This window comes from Stereum hirsutum (genome assembly GCF_000264905.1).
Source record: "Stereum hirsutum FP-91666 SS1 unplaced genomic scaffold STEHIscaffold_7, whole genome shotgun sequence".
NCBI lineage: Eukaryota > Fungi > Basidiomycota > Agaricomycetes > Russulales > Stereaceae > Stereum > Stereum hirsutum.
The window spans coordinates 106,751-128,445 of NW_006763137.1; the positions used below are offsets into that span (position 1 = coordinate 106,751).

The 21,695-nt window shown below is 48.0% G+C and overlaps 4 protein-coding genes across 4 annotated transcripts; 2 read left to right on the plus strand and 2 right to left on the minus strand.

Annotated features, from left to right (window-relative positions):
- Positions 1–1,547: 1,547 nt before the first annotated feature.
- STEHIDRAFT_156693 (uncharacterized protein) lies at positions 1,548–1,993 on the plus strand (the record flags this gene model as incomplete). Its single annotated transcript, XM_007304036.1, has 4 exons — positions 1,548–1,623; positions 1,689–1,748; positions 1,813–1,878; positions 1,932–1,993. 4 exons carry the CDS (start codon positions 1,548–1,550, stop codon positions 1,991–1,993), a joined length of 264 nt encoding a protein of 87 aa, XP_007304098.1.
- Positions 1,994–3,839: 1,846 nt separating this feature from the next.
- On the minus strand, positions 3,840–4,294 carry STEHIDRAFT_156694 (uncharacterized protein; the record flags this gene model as incomplete). Its single annotated transcript, XM_007304037.1, has 4 exons — positions 3,840–3,904; positions 3,958–4,035; positions 4,088–4,147; positions 4,219–4,294. 4 exons carry the CDS (start codon positions 4,292–4,294, stop codon positions 3,840–3,842), a joined length of 279 nt encoding a protein of 92 aa, XP_007304099.1.
- An 8,502-nt stretch (positions 4,295–12,796) lies between these two features.
- STEHIDRAFT_139306 (uncharacterized protein) lies at positions 12,797–13,951 on the plus strand (the record flags this gene model as incomplete). The annotated part of the gene is made up of 4 exons (XM_007304038.1): positions 12,797–13,033; positions 13,109–13,192; positions 13,251–13,620; positions 13,689–13,951. 4 exons carry the CDS (start codon positions 12,797–12,799, stop codon positions 13,949–13,951), a joined length of 954 nt encoding a protein of 317 aa, XP_007304100.1.
- A 7,114-nt stretch (positions 13,952–21,065) lies between these two features.
- Positions 21,066–21,570, minus strand: STEHIDRAFT_110897 (uncharacterized protein; the record flags this gene model as incomplete). Its single annotated transcript, XM_007304039.1, has 4 exons — positions 21,066–21,145; positions 21,201–21,272; positions 21,330–21,404; positions 21,471–21,570. The coding sequence occupies 4 exons, from the start codon at positions 21,568–21,570 to the stop codon at positions 21,066–21,068; spliced, it is 327 nt and encodes a 108-aa protein (XP_007304101.1).
- Positions 21,571–21,695: the final 125 nt, after the last annotated feature.

Here is a 21,695-nt window from a genome sequence, read left to right on the forward strand (position 1 = left end):
CATGGGTTTAGTTCACATCGCAAAAACGCGATGTGAACCGCTACATATATGCCCTAATGATTCAGTTCTACAACTACCACTCGACATTCACCGTGGAATTTGGATTTATTTGCGTTCTCCGTGCAGAGTATTGACAATATTCCTTTTGATATCTCGGTTTGGGACGCGTTCCAAGGGTGTGCTCGTTCTGGTTAGTAGGTTTCTGTCTATGTTTTTGTCCGTTATTCGGGTGGATTAACTGATTCGACTCTGCACAGACTCGCTACGCACGTCAATGAACTTTCCCATTCAATACTATCAGCTACGAAGGTGACTACCTGTAGGATCCATTATAGATTGGGGTAGGTAGTAGCTCGCTGACGTTGCCCTCTAGGAAGAGAAGAAATATGTTTCGCATCTTCAAACAGTATGGTACTGATATATCGGTCAAACTACCGTCTGACGATCACCTCAACCAGCAGAACATGGGCCAGATGCCGAGGAGATAACAGTGTTCTAATTAGATGACAACCATGACACCCTTTGGATTGACGCTAATAAATTTTCACCGGGCCTTGATTGGGTGAGAGCGCTATTGAGTTGATAGACAGTCAAAGCCCCTCGCTGACCCGAATGCTAGATTTCCCGCCTCTTATTTTTATTCCCAGATGGATCATTGGTTTCAGCTTCAGCTAATATACCCGACAGCGCGTGAGAATGCATCTGAGGTTACAATCCAGTGGCGGGGATCACCACTATCCCTGTCTCTCTCCGCGGTATGGTAACTTGATCCTTCATCTTTGACCTAGAAACATTTTCCAGATCACTTTTTTTGCTTTTGCGTTCCATACCGATCACCCGCCCTGCGTAGATCCCGATATGACACGTTAAACAATGAGTGAAGAATGCAATCAAGTCGACGTCGGATACGTACCGATCCTCCGTCTATGGATAGCTGGCCGCTTTACTATCGAAAGTCGTCGTGTTTCTGAGAAGAACCAAAAAGGTACAGATTATCTTGCGCATATGACCGCCAGTGTAAGTCAAGCCCTCCGTCTTCACATTCTAAAACCACCCAGTAATGTCGTTCATGCTCAAGCCCATCCATTCACTGATCACCAAACTTCGAGACTCAAACTGAGGTACCGATTCTGGGTTCTGCCTTGGCACGAAAGATATCTAGCCGCATCTATGCAATACATATCATTCGTAATTGGGACAGACAAAACATTGCTATCATTGGAGGGGCTCATTGTGTGTTCGACCGCCCCGCCCTCAGACCTTCGTGCTAGTGGCAATGCGCCTTCATGGCACGGGTATGCAACTGAGTTGTGGTAAGCTAGGCTTCTGACTGTCCGAGTGACTCCGAGGCATACATCCACCTCAACTCTTCATGTCTGCTCCATACACACACCCTATAGTCAATACCTGCGCTATGAGCAGCTCTGCCACAACCTGTCAATATAAAGGCTTCCTAGTAAGTTTCGTTTTTACACTCGTCAACTCAAATCCGTACCTTCCCTGTTCACCTTTCATCTAGTCCCAGAAACCACACATCTGTTACAATCATGAGCAAAAGCACGGATCCAAAGGCTCAATGGGATAAATTTAAAGGTACCGTGAATAACATGACTCTGAACAACGGTACGTGGCCAAATCATGGATTGATGTCCTTTCTGTTTACTGAAAACTATTTCCCAATCATTCAGTTCAATTGGGTTCGTACATGAAGGTTATTGAGGATATGGATAACGCAGTAGGCCAGAGAGGTGAGTTTTATTCTCTGCCGTGTGGAGCAGACTGATAATTTGTGCCGAGTATGCTCGGTTTTAGGAAGAGAGCTTGTCAACAAGTGGCACGCTGCCCAGGCTACTTTCGCAGTCTTCATCGCCAACAACTGTCAGACTCCACTTGTATAATCTAGGTGTAGTCTGCGCTGACACGTGCTCTAGTCACTTCGGAATACATTGCTGCCGTTGGCGCCATGGACAATATCGTGAAGAAAGCAACTTGAGTGTGGTAAGAACCATGAGCAACTGCGTATAGATACAAGTCTGGGCGTTTTCAAGAGCACTAATCACCCAACGTAGCTCGTGTACCTATTCCTATAATATTTTAGTACGATATGGATGACATTTATCTTCTATTTTTTGACCCTCAGCCGAGGACCGAGAATCTAACCACGGAACCCTGTGTATGGCATTAAGCAGAAAGCACTGAGGAAACCTCGTCCGATACACACTGTCCTCGGAGGCGCATCACTGGTATATGTTTCATCATATTGTATGAGTAGGGTGCTTGGAGCGATTACCGAAGTGTCAGATAGTCGGAGAACCTTGACGGAGATACCTATGCCCACGAAATTTTGACTATGAATATCCAATGGTTGGAGCATAAGTATAGCCCACCTTTGAGTCTCGTTCAGGATGGAATTTGATCAACTTCTGTCACGTTGCCCAGAGCCTTGGAAACGGACCGTAGAAATAGACCATGATGTCGTGCTGAGTTTCTTTTTCCCCAGCACACACAAGGTGGGCTTGCTGGCACGAGTTAAGAGTACAAAATTACCCTCTGTGATTTTATCCATTTGATGGTGATTTACGGTGCACAGGGTGCGGGCTACTTAGGCGTCGAGCAAGAGTGAGCTGGACCAAAGTCCGCATAGGTGCACCATTCCCCATATTCGCAGCCTCTCTCGTATGCCACACCATTTCCGGATGTGTAGATGAGGAGCCGCTCATTCTATGCGCCACTATGTTTTAGTTCATCTAAGTCCACGTGGATGCTGGCCAGCGTTCAGATGTACAGAGAAAGAGGAGGGCAAACCCATTTAATGATCTTGCGACTCTGGAGAAGGACCATCCACCACTCCTGACTTTGTTCCCATCAGCTGATCCTAGATAATGCCAAAAAAACGCTCTGTACACTGTCGTCCTTGTGTGAATGGGTTTCTGTCACAATTAGTGATTCTTTCAAGCGCATGTAAATGGTATCAATCTCGTATTCATAGTATTTCTCCTACAACACGGTAAATAAAGTGTAATATGGAGGTGGGGTAAAAACCAATTCAGGCATTCTTTTACACGGGGATAAAAGTGTAAGATTTCAGTCAAGAATGAAACTCCGAATCTTGAGGTTTATACCTAGGATTTGGTCCTGTTCAAATGACGCTAAAACATTGATGAAAACTATTGTAAACCTTCCACTAGATTCATGGCTAAACTGGCTGAGTTCTCGTGGTACAAAGAAAATGTTTATTCAGGTTCAAATCCTTCGGCGAGCTTTCTTAATCAATCGAAACGCTTCAGTCTGCCCCGGTATACTCTGCCGAGAGGTCTAAACACTGATCATTCTCCACGGGAGGTCAAGCATAAGGGACCTAGCTCCCCCAGTTATTCCGCGGCTAAGATGAAAATTCCATGGTTTCTAGCTTTCTAAACCCTAACAACCTTTTTGCGCAGAAACAGTGTTTGCAAGTGCAATATAACTGTGGTTGCCCACAACGACCTTGTGCGGAACAATTGATTCAAAACATGTGTCGGTGGGAATCCGTGATGGACCACTGTCTTCAGTGATTCAACTCAACCCATATATTTCAACGAAGAATATAATAACCTCCGAGGACGGTGCGTGTTGGACGACGTTTCCTCAATACTTGCTACTCAATGTGTTTCACAGGGTTCCATGGTCAGTTTCTCTGGTCTCGGCCGACTCATAGGACCAAAAAATTAGAGATATACGGCATCCATATCGTACTAAAATATTATAAAAATAGGTACACGAGCTACGTCGGGTGATTAGTGCTCTTGAAAACGCCCAGACTTGTACCTATATGGAGCTGCTCATGGGTCCTACCACCCTCAAGTTGTTCCGTTCACGATCTTGTCCATGCCGGCAATGGCATCATTGTATACACCAGGAGCCACTAGAGCAAGCGTGAGCGCAACCTGTACCTAGATTCAACAAGTAAAGCCTGACAGTTGTTTGCTACGAAGGTTGCGAATACAGCCTTGGCAGCGTGCCACTTCTTGGCAAGCTCTCTTCCTGGATCTGGGCCTATTCGGCACGAATTATTACTCTGCTCCGCACTGCAGAGATTCAAACACACCTTGCTTGAGAACTGCATTATCCATATCCTTGAAAGCGTCCAAGCACGAACCCAATTGAACTAAATGATTTGGTTCAGATAGTTTTCAACAAAAAGAAAGTGCATCAAGCCATGATATGGTTGACACGTACCGTTGCTCAGTGTCATAGTAAGCAGGGATGCTTTGACCTGTTCCCATTGAGCCTTCGGATCATTCTTGTCGCTCATGGTTGTAACCGATGTGTGGTTTCTGGGACTGAAATGAGAGGTGAAATGGGAAGGTACGGATTGAGTTGACGAGGGTGAAAACAAAACTTATTCGTATGCCTTTATACTGACAGGTGGTGGCAGAGCTGATAATAGCATGGGTATTGACTATGGCGTGTAGGTATGGAGTAGACATGAAGAGTTGAGGTCCATGTACGCCTCGGAGTCGCTCGTTCAGCAAGAGCCTAGCTTACCAGAACTCAGTTGTACTCCAGTGCCATGAAAGCGCGTTGCTGCTGGCACGACATTCGGAGGGCGGGGCGGTCAAACACACAATGAGCCCTTCCGATGATAGCAATGTTGTATCTGCACCAGTCATGAACGATATTTAGTGCAGGGATGCGGTTAGATATCTTTCGTTCTTAGACAAAACCTAGAAGTGGTACCTCAGTTCCAGTCTCGGATCTTTGTGGTCAGTAAATGGATGGTCTTGAGTATGAACTGCATTACCGGGTGAATTTGGAATTCGAGAATGGAGATATTGACTTACACGGGCGCCATAGTATGCACTAGATAATCTGTACCCTTCAGATCTTTCTCAGAAGATACGAGGAATTCCGATAGTTAAGCGGACAGCTATCCATGGACAGAGGATCGGTACGTATCCGACGTCAACTTGATTGCATTCTCACTCGTTGTTTAACGTGTCATATTGGGATCTCCGCAGAGCGGGTGATCAGTATGGAACGCAAACACAGAAAAATTGATCTGAAAGATTTTGTTGGTTCACGATGACGGCTTAACGCGATCACATTACCGTACAGCAGAGAGAAATGGAGATGATCGTGATCACAGCCACTGGGTTGTAACCTCAGTTGCATTCTCGCGCGATGCCAGGTTGATTAGCTGAAGCTGAAACGGTTAAACGATCTGGGTATAAAAATAAGAGGCGGGAAAGCAAGCATTCGGGGCAGCGAGGGGCTTTGGCCGCCCATCAACTCAACAGCGCCCTCACCCGAAGTTTGACCAATATGCTGGTCCTTTACCGTTCGACCATGTATTGCATAGAGCATCTCCTCCTGGAACGCAAAGTCAGTGAGGGAGTAGCCACTTTTTGAGCAGATTTAGATCTATTACTCTATGCCGGTGATGATTAAAATTCCAGAAAGGAGCTCGTCGATTCCTGAGTAGACCTTCGAATATCATGCGACTGGAATTGATTTGATCCGCTTCAGATATGCCATAGTGCAAGACCCATACAATTCGAAAGATTTTCCTGGAGACTGGAGAAACGATTTTGAGCTAATAATATACTATTCATGGTGCTCAAGTTGTAAAGAGGGCAGGTTGGGACACTGGTAGTCAGTGTCCTGGCGAGTACGTACAAGGGTATCCATAGCAGAGGAAAAGAACCATGAGCGTGTGCCGAACACTCATGCCTGAACTGCCACTCTTCGCCTCATTTGTATTAATATGCTCACATTTAGAGTTGACCGTAGATGCATTAAATAGAAAGACACACAGAGCATAGCTCAGGGACATGGAGCATATCTACTATACTACAGCGCGGACACAAGAGACAAAGACGCAATCCGATTGGCTGCTCGGTTCCGCCCGTTCCGCGTCGGCTGTCTCCATGACTCATATCGGGCGCTCTTTTCTTCCGCTTTCTCAACCCGAACCATCCCTCATCACCTCCAAGTGCGAAAAGTAGCAATCTACCCAGACTTCCAAAGCAGTGAGTACTTGAATTACTCACTTTCTCCTCGGATATATCGTCTATATGAACCGAAACGACCCATCATCGTCAGGGCGAACGAAGGCTCTCGCATACAAAATGCTCTTTGGGCTCTCTCTTTTGGGAATGTTCTCGAACGGGCCAAGACGTGCACAGCGCTGCACAGCGATCGACGAGTCGTGACGAAATAAGTAATTGATGAATAAGGTCATGTCGGTCTTCAACTTTATTTCACCGGAACCACGCTTGGCATTTGCCACTTCGTCACCCGAGATCCACATTCTCGCATCCATTACAGGGACATATACTTGACTCTTTCTATTTACATGGAGTTTGAGTCTATGCACGTATCTACTGCACGCAGATGCATGTCCTCCTGTTTCTCTCAAGCCTTTTCCACCAATTCAGATATAGTTAGCGGTACAAGTACCCCCATTGTCCGATATTTGATTTTGTGGCACCTTTCTCGATCGTTTCGGTACGGCGATTAGGAAATTCCGTTGCTCGCCAAATAATAAGTATGGGCTGGCCGATAAAGATGACAGTACACGTCACCTCTCAGTTTCATACCTAGCCTGCCCAATAACGACCTGAATGCCTCTGGATGTCGAGGCTGAAGTTAGTCGTGCCCAACGACGCCGAACCTCTCGTACAAGTCGTCTACTCGACGATCGACTCTCACAGCGCCGTGAACCTGTAGGCTCTAACGGAGATACATATGAACCTCTCGAAGGTATGTTCATGACCGTGGTTGATACTTTCTACCCTTCAATACGCTGATAGTTTGCTTTCCTCCAGAACCTATGCTCAATGCTCGTCAGATAGCGCAGCGACGCCGAAGAGAGCGAGAGCGAAATGAATGGTTTGAGCAAATAAACTCACGCGTTCCACTCGAGGGAGATGTGCAAAGTAATGCCTCATTTTCACTGGCTTTTTTTCGAGAGATACAAGCTCACTATGTAACCTACTTTAGAGCCTATTTTAAGTGCCCGTCAGATTGCTCAACGACAACGTCGTGCTCGAGAGCAACGTGAAAGACAAGGTATTCCCCGAGACGGGAACGATAGAGCGGCAGCAGCTACATGTACGTTATTTGGTGGTTTCATTAGTGGTGCAGTCGAGGCTGAGGCTCTCTCTCCATCTCTTATAGCATCCAATGGAGACAGACGGACGCAAAGACAAGGGAACACCGCAGAGAGTGGAACAGGAGCCGGTAAGCTCGGATCATATGTTGAAACTTAACAGGCTTTTCTTACGGGACAAACCTACAGGAGGACGGGAAAGCACACCCACTGCTTGTGAACTTGACCAACGTAGAAGACGTGTACATGAAGCCGCTCAACTCTACGCTGTTCATCGTGCGTACCTCTATATTTGTTTGGAGACCTTCCTAAAAAATCAACCAACCAACTGACACCATTTTCATAGCAGGTACCAATACCAGACCACAATATATACGACAACCACCAACCAACACTACACAGCGTGTGCTTCCTGTCGGAAGGCAGCCATATCGCGAAACTGGTATTATGTTCTCTCCCGGTGCTATGACGGTAGTATGCGTACATTGTGGTGCACTTCATTGGCCTGGCGAACTTCCTTCAAAGTCTCCACCACGGAGTTTTGGTACTTGTTGTGGTCATGGCCAGGTTTCTCTACCTGCTGATCGCGATCCACCCACGGCTCTCATGGACCTTCTCTCGAGCGATTCGGCTGCAGCTAGAGAGTTTCGCGATAATATTCGGCGCTATAACGCTGCGCTCGCATTTACGTCTCTGGGTGTTGACATCGATGAACAGCTGAATAGAGATGGCGGTAGACATCCTTACGTCTTTCGTATACAAGGCGAACTATACCATCATATTGGGTCGCTTTTGCCGCCACAGGGCCACACCCCACGTTACGCACAGCTCTATATCCACGATTCGCAGTCTGCATTGAATGCCCGTATGCGTGCGAATGAGGGTCTGTCACGCCAGACAATGCAGCTCCTTCAGGAAACACTTGCAGTCACGCACCGCTACGCCCGTCTCTATCAGCATGCCTTCGAAGTACTCAGACACGAAGCTGCACCCGAGATTGGATTCCGTCTCATCGCAGATCCTGCTCGGGATCAACGTCGCTATAACCTTCCCGCTACCCGTGAAATCGCCGCAATCCTCCCGGGCGATGGCACGGAGGAGCTTGACCGCCGGGACATCATTCTACGCAAGAGGCATGGCCCACTCCAGCGTATCAGTGATGGCCACCCCGCATATGCTTGCTTACATTATGTCCTACTTTTCCCGTGGGGCACAGATGGCTGGCACTGGAACATTCCTTTGCGTGATCCGACAAACGGAGCAGAGGCAAATGGTCGTGTCAGCCAAGCGAGCTTTTACGCCTACCAGCTGCAGGTTCGGAGAGGTTCCTTTCAGACGCTTTTGCACGGTGGACGGCTTTTTCAACAATATGTCGTCGACGCATGGGCATCCTGTGACCAGGCTAAACTCCGCTACCTTCGTATGAACCAGCCTCGTCTTCGAGCAGCACTTTACAGTGGTCTCGAAGATGCTGTTCAAGAATTTGATGGCGACCCTGATGGTGATGAGGGTGGCGGCCTTCACCGTCTGGGTCGCCGTGTCATTCTACCTTCTTCCTACACGGGAGGTCCACGCTATTTCCAGCAGCTCTATCAGGATGCTATGGCCATTGGTCGATACTTCCGAAAGATAGACTTCTTCATCACCGTAACCTGCAATCCTGATTGGCCCGAAATCCGACAGGAGCTGCTTCCAGGACAATCTGCTGCCGACCGACCCGACCTTATTGTCCGTGTTTTCAGGCTGTACATGAAGGCCATCCTCGATGATTTGACGAAGAAACACGTCCTTGGACGAGTAGCCGGTTATATATATGTCATTGAATTCCAAAAACGCGGTCTACCCCACATGCATCTTTTACTCTTCCTTGAAGAACGCGACAGACTTCACACACCGGCAGACATCGATTCTGTGATACAGGCTTATTGGCCTGATCCCGAAAGGGAGCCCGCCCTCTTCGATGTCGTCAAGAAGAGCATGGTTCATGGTCCGTGTCGGCCTGGGCAATGCCTTGAGAACGGGAAATGCAAGCGCAAATTTCCGAAGGCGTTCCAGGAAGTCACGGTCATGACAGAGGATGGCTATCCTGCATATAAACGACCAAACGATGGGCGTGCATACGAAGTTCGTGGTCATATGGTCGACAATTCGTGGATTGTCCCCTTCAATCCTTACCTCTCTGCAAAATACCGTTGCCACATAAACGTTGAATGTACAGTCTCTTTCGCAACTCTGAAATACTTGCACAAGTATGTCTTAAAGGGCTCAGATCGTGCAACAGTCGAAATCAGAGCAGCACCGAATGGCCAAATTGCTCGCACCCGCAACGGACAGACTCGGCTCATCGACCGACATGATGAAATCACACGCTACGTTGACGCTCGGTACATTGGTCCTTCAGAGGCACATTGGCGTATCTATGGGCACGGTCTTCATAGGCAAATGCCCAGTGTCCAAAGGCTCCAAATACATCTTCCAGGTTCGTCCATCACTCTCAATTTCATGCATAATGTCGTGATTGACATGAACATTGCCCTCCGTCTGCAGGTCAACATCGCGTTGTATTCAATCCAGACGAGGATCTTCACGCTGTGCGTGCTCGAGCAGCCACAGAGAAAACTACGCTCACGGAGTACTTCCGTGCCAACGCCAATCCCACTGCTTATTTTCGACCGAACGAAAGGCAAAGGCAGGTCGCTGAGCAAGCTCGACAGTACACATACCAAGAATTCCCACAATACTTCACTTGGGACAATGGCAACAGCCGCTGGAAAGTGCGTCAAGCACAGTTCAGCATTGGGCGCATGTACTTTGTTTCCCCCACTGCCGGTGAGCAGTTCTACCTCAGAACATTGCTCACAGTTGTCCCAGGTGCGACATCCTTCGAGGATCTTCGCACTTATAATGGTCGTGTCGCATCTTCCTTCCGCGATGCATGTATTCAGCGTGGTCTGCTCGAAGATGATGGAGAATGGCGGCTATGCCTACAGGAAGCCTCTGAGATGCAAACAGGATCGCGTCTCCGGGATCTGTTTGCCACCATTCTTTACCATTGCTCTCCGACACACCCTGAGAAGTTATGGGATGACTTCCGCGTTCATATCTGCGATGATCTCCGGTACGCTTTGCGGACCTTGGGCATCGAGAACCCTACGCAGGAAGACATCTTCGATTACGGTCTATTTCTTCTCAACAAATCCCTTCGTCCATTCGCCTGCACGTTGTCCGACTTTCCCCCTATGCCTCTCCCTCGAATCGATTGGGACATCATTCGCGGCAATCCCCTAATCATTGAGCATACCAATTTCGACCTTGACCGCGAGCGTGCGTTAGCTGAGCACCTTACTTCGCAGCTCAACGCTGAGCAGAAATTGGTGTTTGACGACGTCATGTGTTCCATCGAGAATGCACAAGGACATCTGTTCTTCATCAATGGACCAGGCGGGACGGGGAAAACATTCATTTATCGTGCGCTTTGTCACTCTGTACGCTCCAGAGGATGGATCATCCTCTGTGTTGCGTCATCCGGCATAGCGGCTCTTCTCCTCCCAGGTGGCCGCACATCCCACTCCATGTTCCGGATCCCCATCGACAATCTTACGGACGGTTCATTCTGTAACGTCGACAAAAATAGCCGCCACGCTGAATTGTTTCGTCGTGTTCGAGCCATCATTTGGGATGAGGCAATGATGCAGCACAGGTGAGTGCAAGATGCTCTAATCTACATCGCCGCTCAAGGCTCACATATTTTGCTCCCGCATTCAACAGGAACTGTTTTGAAGCTGTCGATCGAACGTTCCGAGATGTATTAGACATTGAGGATAGACCATTCGGAGGGGTCACAGTTGTGTGTGGTGGTGATCCCCAACAGACTCTGCCGGTCGTACCTAAAGGTTCACGTGAGGACATTGTTTCAGCGTGTCTTCAGCATTCTTCCCTGTGGCGTCATTTCCGCGTGTACACGCTTCGACGGAATATGCGTCTCGAAGGAACTGATGTCTCTGGTGAAGAACGTGAATTTGCACAGTGGCTCTTGGATGTCGGTCATGGGCGCAATATGGACCAAGACACCGGCACCATCAACCTGCCCTCTCATTTGGTTTCCGAATCATCACAATCCCTCATCGACTTCGTCTACCCCGGAATGGCTCCAACCGAACCCGTTCCCCCACCCGAATACTTCCAAGAACGTCTCATCCTTGCACCACGAAACAGCGAAGTCGAAGAACTCAACAAGTCTATTCTCGCACGCCTTCCGGGTGAAGCGAGAACCTACTTCAGCATAGATCACGTCATCCAAGAGCCCGGTTCTGTTGACGATGACGCTGATGAGTGGCGCTATCCTCCCGAATTCTTACGCTCCCTCAATGCATCTGGTCTCTCGCTTGGAGAGCTCCATGTCAAGGATGGCTGTCCATTGATCCTCCTTCGCAACCTCTCTCCTGCCCGTGGAGTCTGTAATGGCACACGGGCCATTCTTCTCCGATCGACAAATCGTGTTCTTGAGGTCAAGATCCTCGGGGGCGATCATGACGGAGAAGTAGTACTCATCCCTCGCATTAAGCTCAGGCCTTCCAACACTCAGGCGGAGTTTGCCTTTGTTCTCGAGCGACTTCAATTTCCGGTTCGTCTTGCCTTTTCCATAACCGTCAATAAAGCTCAAGGTCAGTCCGTGAAGTATGTCGGATTAGATCTGCGTTCCTCCGTTTTCACACATGGTCAACTGTATGTGGCGCTATCGCGGGCCACGTCCAGTCAGCGTATCAAAGTGCTTCTTGACGAGAACGACCTTTCTGCCTTCCACACAACAAATATTGTTTACCCTGAAGTTCTTCTCGATTAATATCATTTTTTTCGGTTTTCTCTAGAACTATCTAAAGGATGTAGTTTTCTTTCCACAAATAATACAAATGTTAATGTCCACTCCATGCCCTCCTAGATCCTTGGGAAACCTGTGACTCCGATGGATTGGTGAATATCGGAAGATGCCTATGCAGCAATCCCCGTCGTTGGTACTCTATTGCGGATCCCTCAAGTCGTGTTCCATCTTGGGCAATGACTTGATTTTTGCCTCGCGACATTGATTTGGGCCGAAGGTGACCTGACCATGTCCATATTATGATAAGTTATCTGAATTGTTGGACATGTCAGATGATGGAGACTTACTATTGTATTCAGATTCTGCTTCGCTATCGTAGTCTTCCAGAGGAGGCATCGGCTCATGATTGACATCGACCGAGTGACTGCGATGATCTGATCCTGATTGATGAGTTTCAAGCATATTAAATGTGAAGAAACTAAAAACTCACCGTCAGTCTTGAGGTCGTCTTGCACAGGTATTGCGGAAGTCGAGTCAGACATCTTTCAACTTAAGCACTGGTTGGTCGACGGCAGGGATGATACTGGGGAAAGTATTTCGACTTTGGTTCGGCTTGCACTACAGGAATTAATGCTGATTAAATTTCTTGCATCTGGCGAATGCTCTTGAACATTCCAGAATCATGTAGTGCCGAGAATCCGTGCCAAGCGTCTCGCAGTACAATGAGTGGCATAGCCACTGATTCTCGAAGTTTCGTTTGTCTGACAGATCCTTTCTGGTAACTTCGACGACATTCCGTTGACTTCACTGTATCAACGTCTCCTCTGTGATCTGAGAATATAAATACAATGAGCTCGATATCCTTGTGTCCAGATAATAGCCTCATGTCCTCCTCCTCTCATTCTTCAGCTTCGCCGCCTGCGGCATGTGCCCATCTCACGGGTATCATGTCTCTGGAGGAACCACGTAGTCTTCCGAATAAACCTCGCACTGTGCTCTTAAATGCTGGGATCTACGTTGGACCTGGAAACGATGATTTCTGCGTGGGTCTACTCCGCTACTATAATGACCAGAACATCAACTTCAAGAAAGATGGTGATCTGTATTTCGTTACAGCCAAGGTTCGTCGAAATTCTGAATTGCCTGCGAGTGGTTGCGTATGGTACTGATGCCGATAATGTTTGGATTGCATTCAGGTTGTTAAAATGCGAGAAGATGTAGACATTCTCTCTCAGGATTTCGAACACAAAGATTATGATGTGTCTGGAGATATCATTGAGGTACGTCCCCCGAACCAGATTTTTTTTAAGATAGCCTTACCTATGTGCACTATCATAGATCATCCCCATCGTGAATGTGAAGCGTAACGAGAAGGCTTACGGTCGCCGTCGATGCCTCTTGACCGCATCTGGTTCCGTATCGTCTGTAGAGAAAGACGCATTTTTGTTCCTCATGGAGGCACGTCAATGGACTAACCTTGACCATGACGGCGTGCTCCCAATTACTGCGAGGATCGCTGAGAAGTCAAAGTGGCCAAATCGAGCGAAAGCTCTGCCCAATATTTTCAGCATAGTCACGTTTACGGCGCCTTTGGTTGAAGTTGAACGAGACGAGGAAGATCAACCTACTCGATTTGTCGTGGACATAGACCGTCATCTAGACTTCCTCGGTGTCAATTCTTCCCTTGCAAGTAGTTCATCTTCCCCTGGTGTGTTTTTCCTTTTCTTTCGGATCGCTACTGTATGAGTTTAAACTGACGATCGTACTATCTTTCAGAACGTTCGCCTAAGACCCCGAAAGGACGGAGAATGTTGAGGTTCCATGTCGGCGGCACTGATGCTGCGTCGTCTCCGACTCCGAGTCCCCGAGCCCTAGAGAAGAGACGTGCGGAAGACAGTCCTGCGGACGATAAGGCGGTTTCGGATGCAGAATCTTCAGATGCAGTACTACCCCTTGCTCAGCGCAAGAAACCGAGGACGTCGCAGTCCCGTAACAGCACTGCCCATGAGGAACAGTCTTCGCCTTTGACGCAAACCTAATGTAGTAGTTTCTACCTCGCGTTATAGTACATGCAAAATATATCTGAAATTCAAGTTGAGAAAACCTCGAACGTTTATATTTCCTGATGCAAGTGTGCTCGCCCCGTGCGTAGCACGGGCTGGCTGCTAGTCTACTATACTACAGCGCGGACACAAACGACAAAGACGCAATCCGATTGGCTGGGGCGCCTCGGCCGGGTCCGAACTTGCACTGCCACGTACACGTGCACTTGTTCCGTCGCTCTCGAAAGTTCCCCGACGGTCATCATGTTCCGATACTTGTGCTCATCTCTCGGCTTCCAGACAAGTCTCAGAGCGAGTATGGGGTTCATTCATACTGCTGGATTGCAGTTCATTCAATACTGTCAGCTCCAGTACAACTTTTCGGGATGGTTGACGGTCTCAGACGTAAGCATCTCCTGAGGCAGAGGATATTGAAAGACCCGCGGTAATGCACAGACTGGTTGCTTCTACTGTACGACAGAGGCCATGGCGGCATGTCTGAGGCAAAACTATACTTGGTACTGTCAGGCCAGGCGGGTTTCGAGGTGGTCATGAAGCGGGCGGGTGTCACCTCCACAGCTCTCCAAAGTTTAGGACATCGGATATCTAGCTGAAATCATCGCACTCGCAACGTCGTTCTGCAGCTTGTATGTAATAGCTTCGAGCTCGAGGTTCGTGCATAGGGAGGGTGTAATAACATCTTGCTTACTCCCTCAGCTGGAACTGGGAGAAAGTAGAACTGGAGGGTCTTCTGGAGAACGAAGGGTCGAGGCGCGATAGCGCCTCGACCCGGAGTTCTAGGAAGAGCCTCAGTTTTTTTCCTCGTCAAGCTTTCAACTTTACTCAAGCGGTTCCTCTGCTAGCCCCGTGCGTAGCACGGGCTTGCTGCTAGTCGATTATACTACAGTACGCAGACAAACATAAAGACAAACCTGCTCGATAAATGATTGGCTAACCAAACCGGGCGGTTCCGAGGCAACTCATCAGCTGACTAAGGCTGTGGCCCAGCGCCACCACAAGGCTCTCGAAAGTTCGCTGCTGCAGAGCCGCTGCGCGAAGTTCTAAGTGCGGTCGACGTTGATACATAGGGCGGCAGCTCTTGAGGTGGATTTTTCCTCTGTCAGAATGAGCCTTTTATACATTTGGCTCAATGCACTTCTCAACGTTGTAAGTTAAGATAGGGGATGCGCTGTGGAGGGCAAGTGGCGGGCCTTCGCACCACGGAGCTCTGCTAGCTCTGCATAGCAGTTGAAGTAAGTATTAGGACACCATTCATGTTGCGCTATTGTGGGTGTAAAATCCTGTCTCCGTGGGACTCTTATGCCAAACAGGACGCTTTGTCAGCCTGTGGGAATGTAACACCGGAGGGTCTTTTGGAGAACGGAGGGGCAAGGCGCGATAGCGCCTCGGCCCGGAGTTCGAGGAAGACCCTTCAGGTTTTTTCTCGTCAAGCTTTCTTTTCTACTCAAGCGGCTCCTCTGCTAGCCCCGTGCGTAGCACGGGCTGGCTGCTAGTAGTATACTTATAGAGTAACTTTCCTGGATCATATATGGAAGACCCGCGCTGTCACGACCGGCGATACGGGTGTAAGGCTACCCCACGGCTCAAGACGAAAATAAGAGGGAGAGGGTCGGAAAAAGGGTAAGAGGAATAATGAGTATATTGGAAGGCCCAGGAATAGACGATCCAGAAAACTGGAGTCCCAATACCACTAGTTCAGTAAGTAGAACGAAATGTAAAGTCGAATATTGGAAGGGTAGGTCAAAGGAGAAGACAAATAAAATGTACACTGAGGATGAGCGCTTGAAGAAACACTGAGAGACGCGTGTACTGTACTCGTAGCATGCAAAGGGAGGTAGCCAAAACGAATCGAGAAAACGAGACACAAAGAACGAGCTAAGGGATAGGAAGAATAGATGTAGAGGACAATGGGTACATGTTATGAACTTTCTGTAGTACTATAAAATATATTGGTACTCTTACCTACGAATTTATGAGCGAAATAAAAACAAAAACACCCTCGCCACGAAGACTGCAGACGAGTCAAATCAGCGATGATTTGAATCGGCTACCGGTCCGACGTTCTTACTTACGCCACTTTGCCCGGGCCACAGCACTGATCTCTATCGAGATCATCTCCTCGTCGTTCCTTATTGTCCTCTTCGAGTGTTCTGTGGTTTTGTGCTGCTCAGTAATCCTCACATGATTATTAATGCACTTGCTTACTGATCTGTTTCTTTATCCTTGCTTTTCCATTCGTTACTCTTGGATATTGCTTAGAAGGCTCTCAATTCTATTGGTTGGCTTTCTAAATCGCGCAATTATTCTCTCATTGCTCTTAGTAGTTCGAGTCATTCATGCTTAGGTAGTTTCATTAAGCCTGAATGTATAAAAACATGTAGCTACACTACAATAAATCCCCAGACTTGTTCTGGTCTGTTTCCTCCCTTAGCCACCTCTTCAGCTTCGTCTCAACAAGTCAAGCGCGACCTAGAGAACCCTAATCGAGTCGTTGACAGTACAGAGACACGAACTTATACAATTATCCTCGGCCTCTCAGGCATAGATGAAACCAGGACACAACGTAGACGAACACTTCAAGCCAATAGCTAACCCTCCATAACGAATCATCGGCGTTTGAGCGACTAACGATCGTGCAACACGAGCTAGAGTCTCATCTGATGGCCCTGGCTCGAGTTGGGTGGAGAACGTCCCGTCGTAAGTTAAGGAGTGGTCCAATCTCTGCGATTTTTGGATAGATCGAAAGCCAGTGATTGATAGTACAGCCTAGGATTTCATTTGGAGTCGAACGTCCCAGTGTAGCGACTTGTAGCTTCGCCCGAAGGTGTGTGGAAATGTCGCGCGTCGGAGTTCGAACTGTTCTACAGGAACCGGTAGCTCGGTGCCGGCTTCCGTAGCGCGATCGGATGGCTTGCGTGGCTCAGATAAAATCGTAGAAACTCTCCGAAAATTATAGCAGTCTCCTTGGCATGTATTGGTCTATGCGGGTACTCATTCCTCCGTGTGTTGATAGGGAACATATCACAGGAGACATTTCGCGCGGTCTGAGACTTAAGAAGTTGGACGCGACGCGCGAGCCGGGTGAATCTCACGGACGCTCTGTGCGGGTTCGATGGGGTTGAGAGGACGAAATAAAATAGGATAAATGCCGGGGAAAATGTGAGTGTGTCATGGGACCCACGCGAAGGTTCGTAGGTGGTGGCGAGAGTAATGTGGTAGAGCTAATCGAGGGAAAATGAATTACATAAGGGAAAAAAGGCGTGTCATAGACAGCGGTCATGACACGCGCGGTCCGAGGTCACGGTCAAAATAACGCTTCACCATAAATGTAAACCCATTGAGCGCAACGTGCATCGATGGAGAGTCGTACAGTGAGAAATCACAGACCGCGGGGACGATGTTGGAACGAAGAATTCAGGACTGCACCAGCAGATCTACTGTCAACGACTCGATTAGGGTTCTCTAGGTCGCGCTTGACTGATGAGGACGAAGCTGAGGAGGTGCGCAAGGGAGGAAACAGACCAGAACAAGTCTGGGTTTTATTCCAGTATATCTACGAGTTTTTATACATGTAGATACAGAATAAAATAGTAATCATGAATGACCACGATTATTATTGCGCTTTTCATATATAATGAGAATCCGCGCGCGACGAAAAAGAAAAGTTGGCGACCAGAGGTCACCTCTGGGGCTCGCTCGGAGCTCGTCGGACCGACCGGCAATGAACCGGAGAAGGTCGCGGGTTCAAGCCACAGGCAGACCAAGCCAGTGCAAAGTCATGACGGTGGACTGTGCTCCATTTTAATGTCCTAGTAAATGTTTTATTACCTCTAGATAACTTTTCCAAATTACCAGGGCTTTCTGGCCAGTAAAGGAGACCTAGGGAAAATGACCGGCACTGAGGCCGCATGAGTGCAACACGCTGGTTTGAACCCACGACCTCCTCGGGCTCTTTGCCGGTCGGTCCGATACGCTCCGAGCGAGCTCGTAGGCGACCTCTCGTCGCCACTTTTCTTTTTCGTCGCGCGCGGATTCTCATTATATATGAAAAGCGCAATAAGTACAATGAGTCAATAATGTCGCCATAGAAAGAGCCAACGAATGAGAAAGAGAGATTTCTAAGCAACATCCAAGTGTAACAAATAGAAACCCAAGGATAAGAAAATGGCTCAGTAATCGAGTACATTGCTAATCATGTGAGCATTACAGAGCAGCACAAGAGCAAAGATCACTCGAAGAGGAAGAAAAGGTACAAGGAGGAGATGATCTCGATGGAGATCAGTACTGTGGCCCGAGCGAAGTGGCGTAAGTCAGAACGCCGGACCGGTAGCCGATTCAAACCATCGCTGATTTGACTCGGCCGCGGCATTTGTGGCAAGGGTGTTTTCTTTTTTCTTTTGACATGGACATGCAGGTAAGAATAGTAATATATTTATAGTAAATACAAAAAGTTCATAACATCTACCAAGCACAAATTAACGGGCTCACGGGGCAAGTGGTGTCTAAGCCTGTCAAAACCTTTGACTTCTCGACGCTTGACAGGCTTGACACCAATCGACACGAGCCCCTTGCACTCTTACCCTCGATAGTTCCCTTCCTAGATGCTGCGTCCACTGCTACTACTGCTCATCTTCTCTGCTACTTCTATGTCCCATGACGCGCACGGGTGTGCATCTATTCGGTCTTGCTCCCTACTGTCTCTATTGCAGCGTCTTTATGAAGGCTTGGAGCAGAGTTAGGAACAACATGTGCTATCAGGTGCGTCTTCTCCGTACTGAGGTATTCTGGTCAATCTGCCATTACCGCCATCTTCCACTCCGTATCTACTTAGTCCGTAAAGAGCTCATCAGGGAAATCCGAGAAATCTGGTTTTAACAGGCGAAGCCGCTCATTGGCCGCCACAAAGAATTCGGTTTGGCAGCGATGAGCTCCGGGTGCCACACGAATTCCATGTTTTCATGCCGCTCGACATTGATGAACATTGAATCCTAGACTGAGTTTATATGGTCTCGACTGGCCATGCAATATCCATTATGATTTGAGAGATGTATGACACAGTTCAGTGCCGCTACATAGTGGAAACTAACCGGATACCATCTGGTTCTACTCGTCCCTTTGTCAGAAGTTTGTCCTTTTGAGACACTGGATGACTTCCCGTGGACAAATGATAGATTTATTCGATGCAATCACACGAAGATGAAGACGGCAGCCAACCATTGAGCTGCGATCTTCATTTCCGACTGTTGCCGAGCAGCGATCGTGTTGAATCAATCCCGAATAAATATAATGTTTCTCTACGGGAAGTCGTCCATTAAAACATCTGCCTCGCCATAAACACGTCTTCTTAAGCTCCCACTGTCGTATATTAATGCTTTGCGGAGAAACCCACGCAAACTCCTATATTTAACGAGAGTTCTACTAGAAGAACGATAGAAGGCAATATCCGGAAATATCAGTCGAAGAACGAAGAGGCTATATTGCGTTATCTGTCACACCATCGACGAGGACAGCAGCAGCAAGACCACACGCCCCTAGCGTTCTTCTCACACTCTAAACTTGTCTAAGTGCCCTTTCCGCTTGATGTCCTTCGATCACGCTTGATTCCGTGGAGCCGGTAGGAAACAAAGCACCTTTCAGAGTCTTCTCCAGAGCTTTAGGAAGACTCGAAGCTTTCTCGAGCTCTGAGACATTTCTTACCGTGTTCAATTGGACTACCTAATTATTGACTATCATATGATATTCAGCCCTAATATTTGTGTCCTATAGTAATCTATTCCGAACATGATCGTGGAGCTACTGTCAGTACCTGAACAGCTTCCCCTGACGCACATCAACGACTCAAATAGAACACCAAATAAGGGGGTAGGTCGACAGCAGTAGACATCCGGTCCCACTAATGCAATTCGGATGGTCTGGGCTAAACCTTAGCCTCGCTGGTGGGCTCTGAAGCGATCATATTGCGGACTAGTACGTAGTTTTCATCATTGAGCAACCTTGCTGGCGCTGCTTCATAGTTTTGACTCCTCGTGCGCTTGTTGCACCTTGCATGGCCTCATAGCATCTTAGTCAGATATTCAGATGGAAGTTCTTTTGGGGGGGACCGGACGCTGTGCAAAATTAAAGGACAATACATCTGCCCAGCAATAGTGCTTTTAGTGGATAACCTGTCACTGGTCGACTTCCCGTAAAATATATATACATCGGGATTGGTTCAGCACGATCGCTGCTCGGCAAAAGTCGGAAATGAAGATCGCAGCTCAATGGTTGGCTGCAGTTGGCTGCCGTCTCCATCTCCGAGTGTTGCCGAGAGGTGATAACGTCGAATAAACATACCATTTTGTCCACGGGAAGTCATCCACTCTCATAAGGCTTCATGAAATATGAACGTAGGTGTGTGGCATCCCCGATATGCAATAGATGTGGATCAAGGAGTACATGTCTAATTTATTGTTCGTATAGTGGATGACTTCCCGCGGAGAAAAGGATATGTTGAGTCGACACGATCACCGTCGCTCGGCAAAGCTCAGAAATGACGATCGCAGCTCAATGGTTGGCTGCCATGTTCCTCTCCGAGCGTTAGTGAGCATCGATTGCGTTGAATCAGTGTCAAATAAACATATAATTTCCCTGCGGGAAGTTATCCAGTGTAGAACATGTAGACAGACGTGAAGCTACCTTCCCTCAAAATCTTCTCTAATCGACGTCCGTCCAAGTCTCTGGGCGGTGTCTATAATCCCTTGCGTCGGAGTGCACTAGTTAAAGCGGCCAAATACAGCTATTGTATGTACTAAAGGCTCTCCTACGCGTACAGCTCATCTCCGTCTGCTACTTTGGGTTTTCGGATCTCTCCAGAGCGACAGATATGCTTCGGAAAGCCGGAATCTGGAATCTGACTCCCAGTGTGGACCTTGTCCCCACTTCGAAAAGATTGCGGATATATCATACAATACGCGCAACCCGCATCTCATAGAGCGCAAACGGAAAATGAACACCCAAGCTACACAAAGCTGTCAGACTCGCGCTCAAAAATGATTCGGCTGGTCGGCTGCAATATTCGAGGTTGACTCCACTGCGACCCTCTTTATTTTGCCTAAGGCATCTTCAATCCTGACAGCTTTTCTACGCGCATATCCATAGCATCGATTTGGCTACTGTAGGCCTCAAGAGAGACTGGATCTGACTGTTAGCGTGGTTCCTGAATGTTTATAAAGAGATAGGTACTTACCATTGCCGAGTACAAAGCTCGAGAACGTGGCTTTCGAAGCACACCACTTGTATAACAAATCTTTGTTTGCGCCTAAGTATGTTTATGAAGCGCGAATGGTCTATCTGACGGACAGGTAATGGAGCATACCCTTTACGCCACTCATCGCATTGGCCACTGCCCTATCCATCTCTTTCACAGCATTCATATACGCGCCGATTTGAACTAAAGGATTAATTTAGGACAGGGCTCAGTGATGCAAGGAATATCGATCCATGATTTGGTGCGTACCGTTGCTCGCAATAACAGAGCCGAGAGCTCCTTTATACGCTTCCCATTGAGTCTTCATCTCTGCTCCTTCGGTGTTAATTTTGGAGTGTACTGTGCTCATCCTAAGGACTAGTAGGTCGCGTTATCGGAAGGTTATGTGGGGTTGTGGGCGGTACTAGCGGATGGCAGGAGTAAAACTTCCACGTATCTTATATGAGGTGTCCATGAGGAGATTCCGGGTTCCTG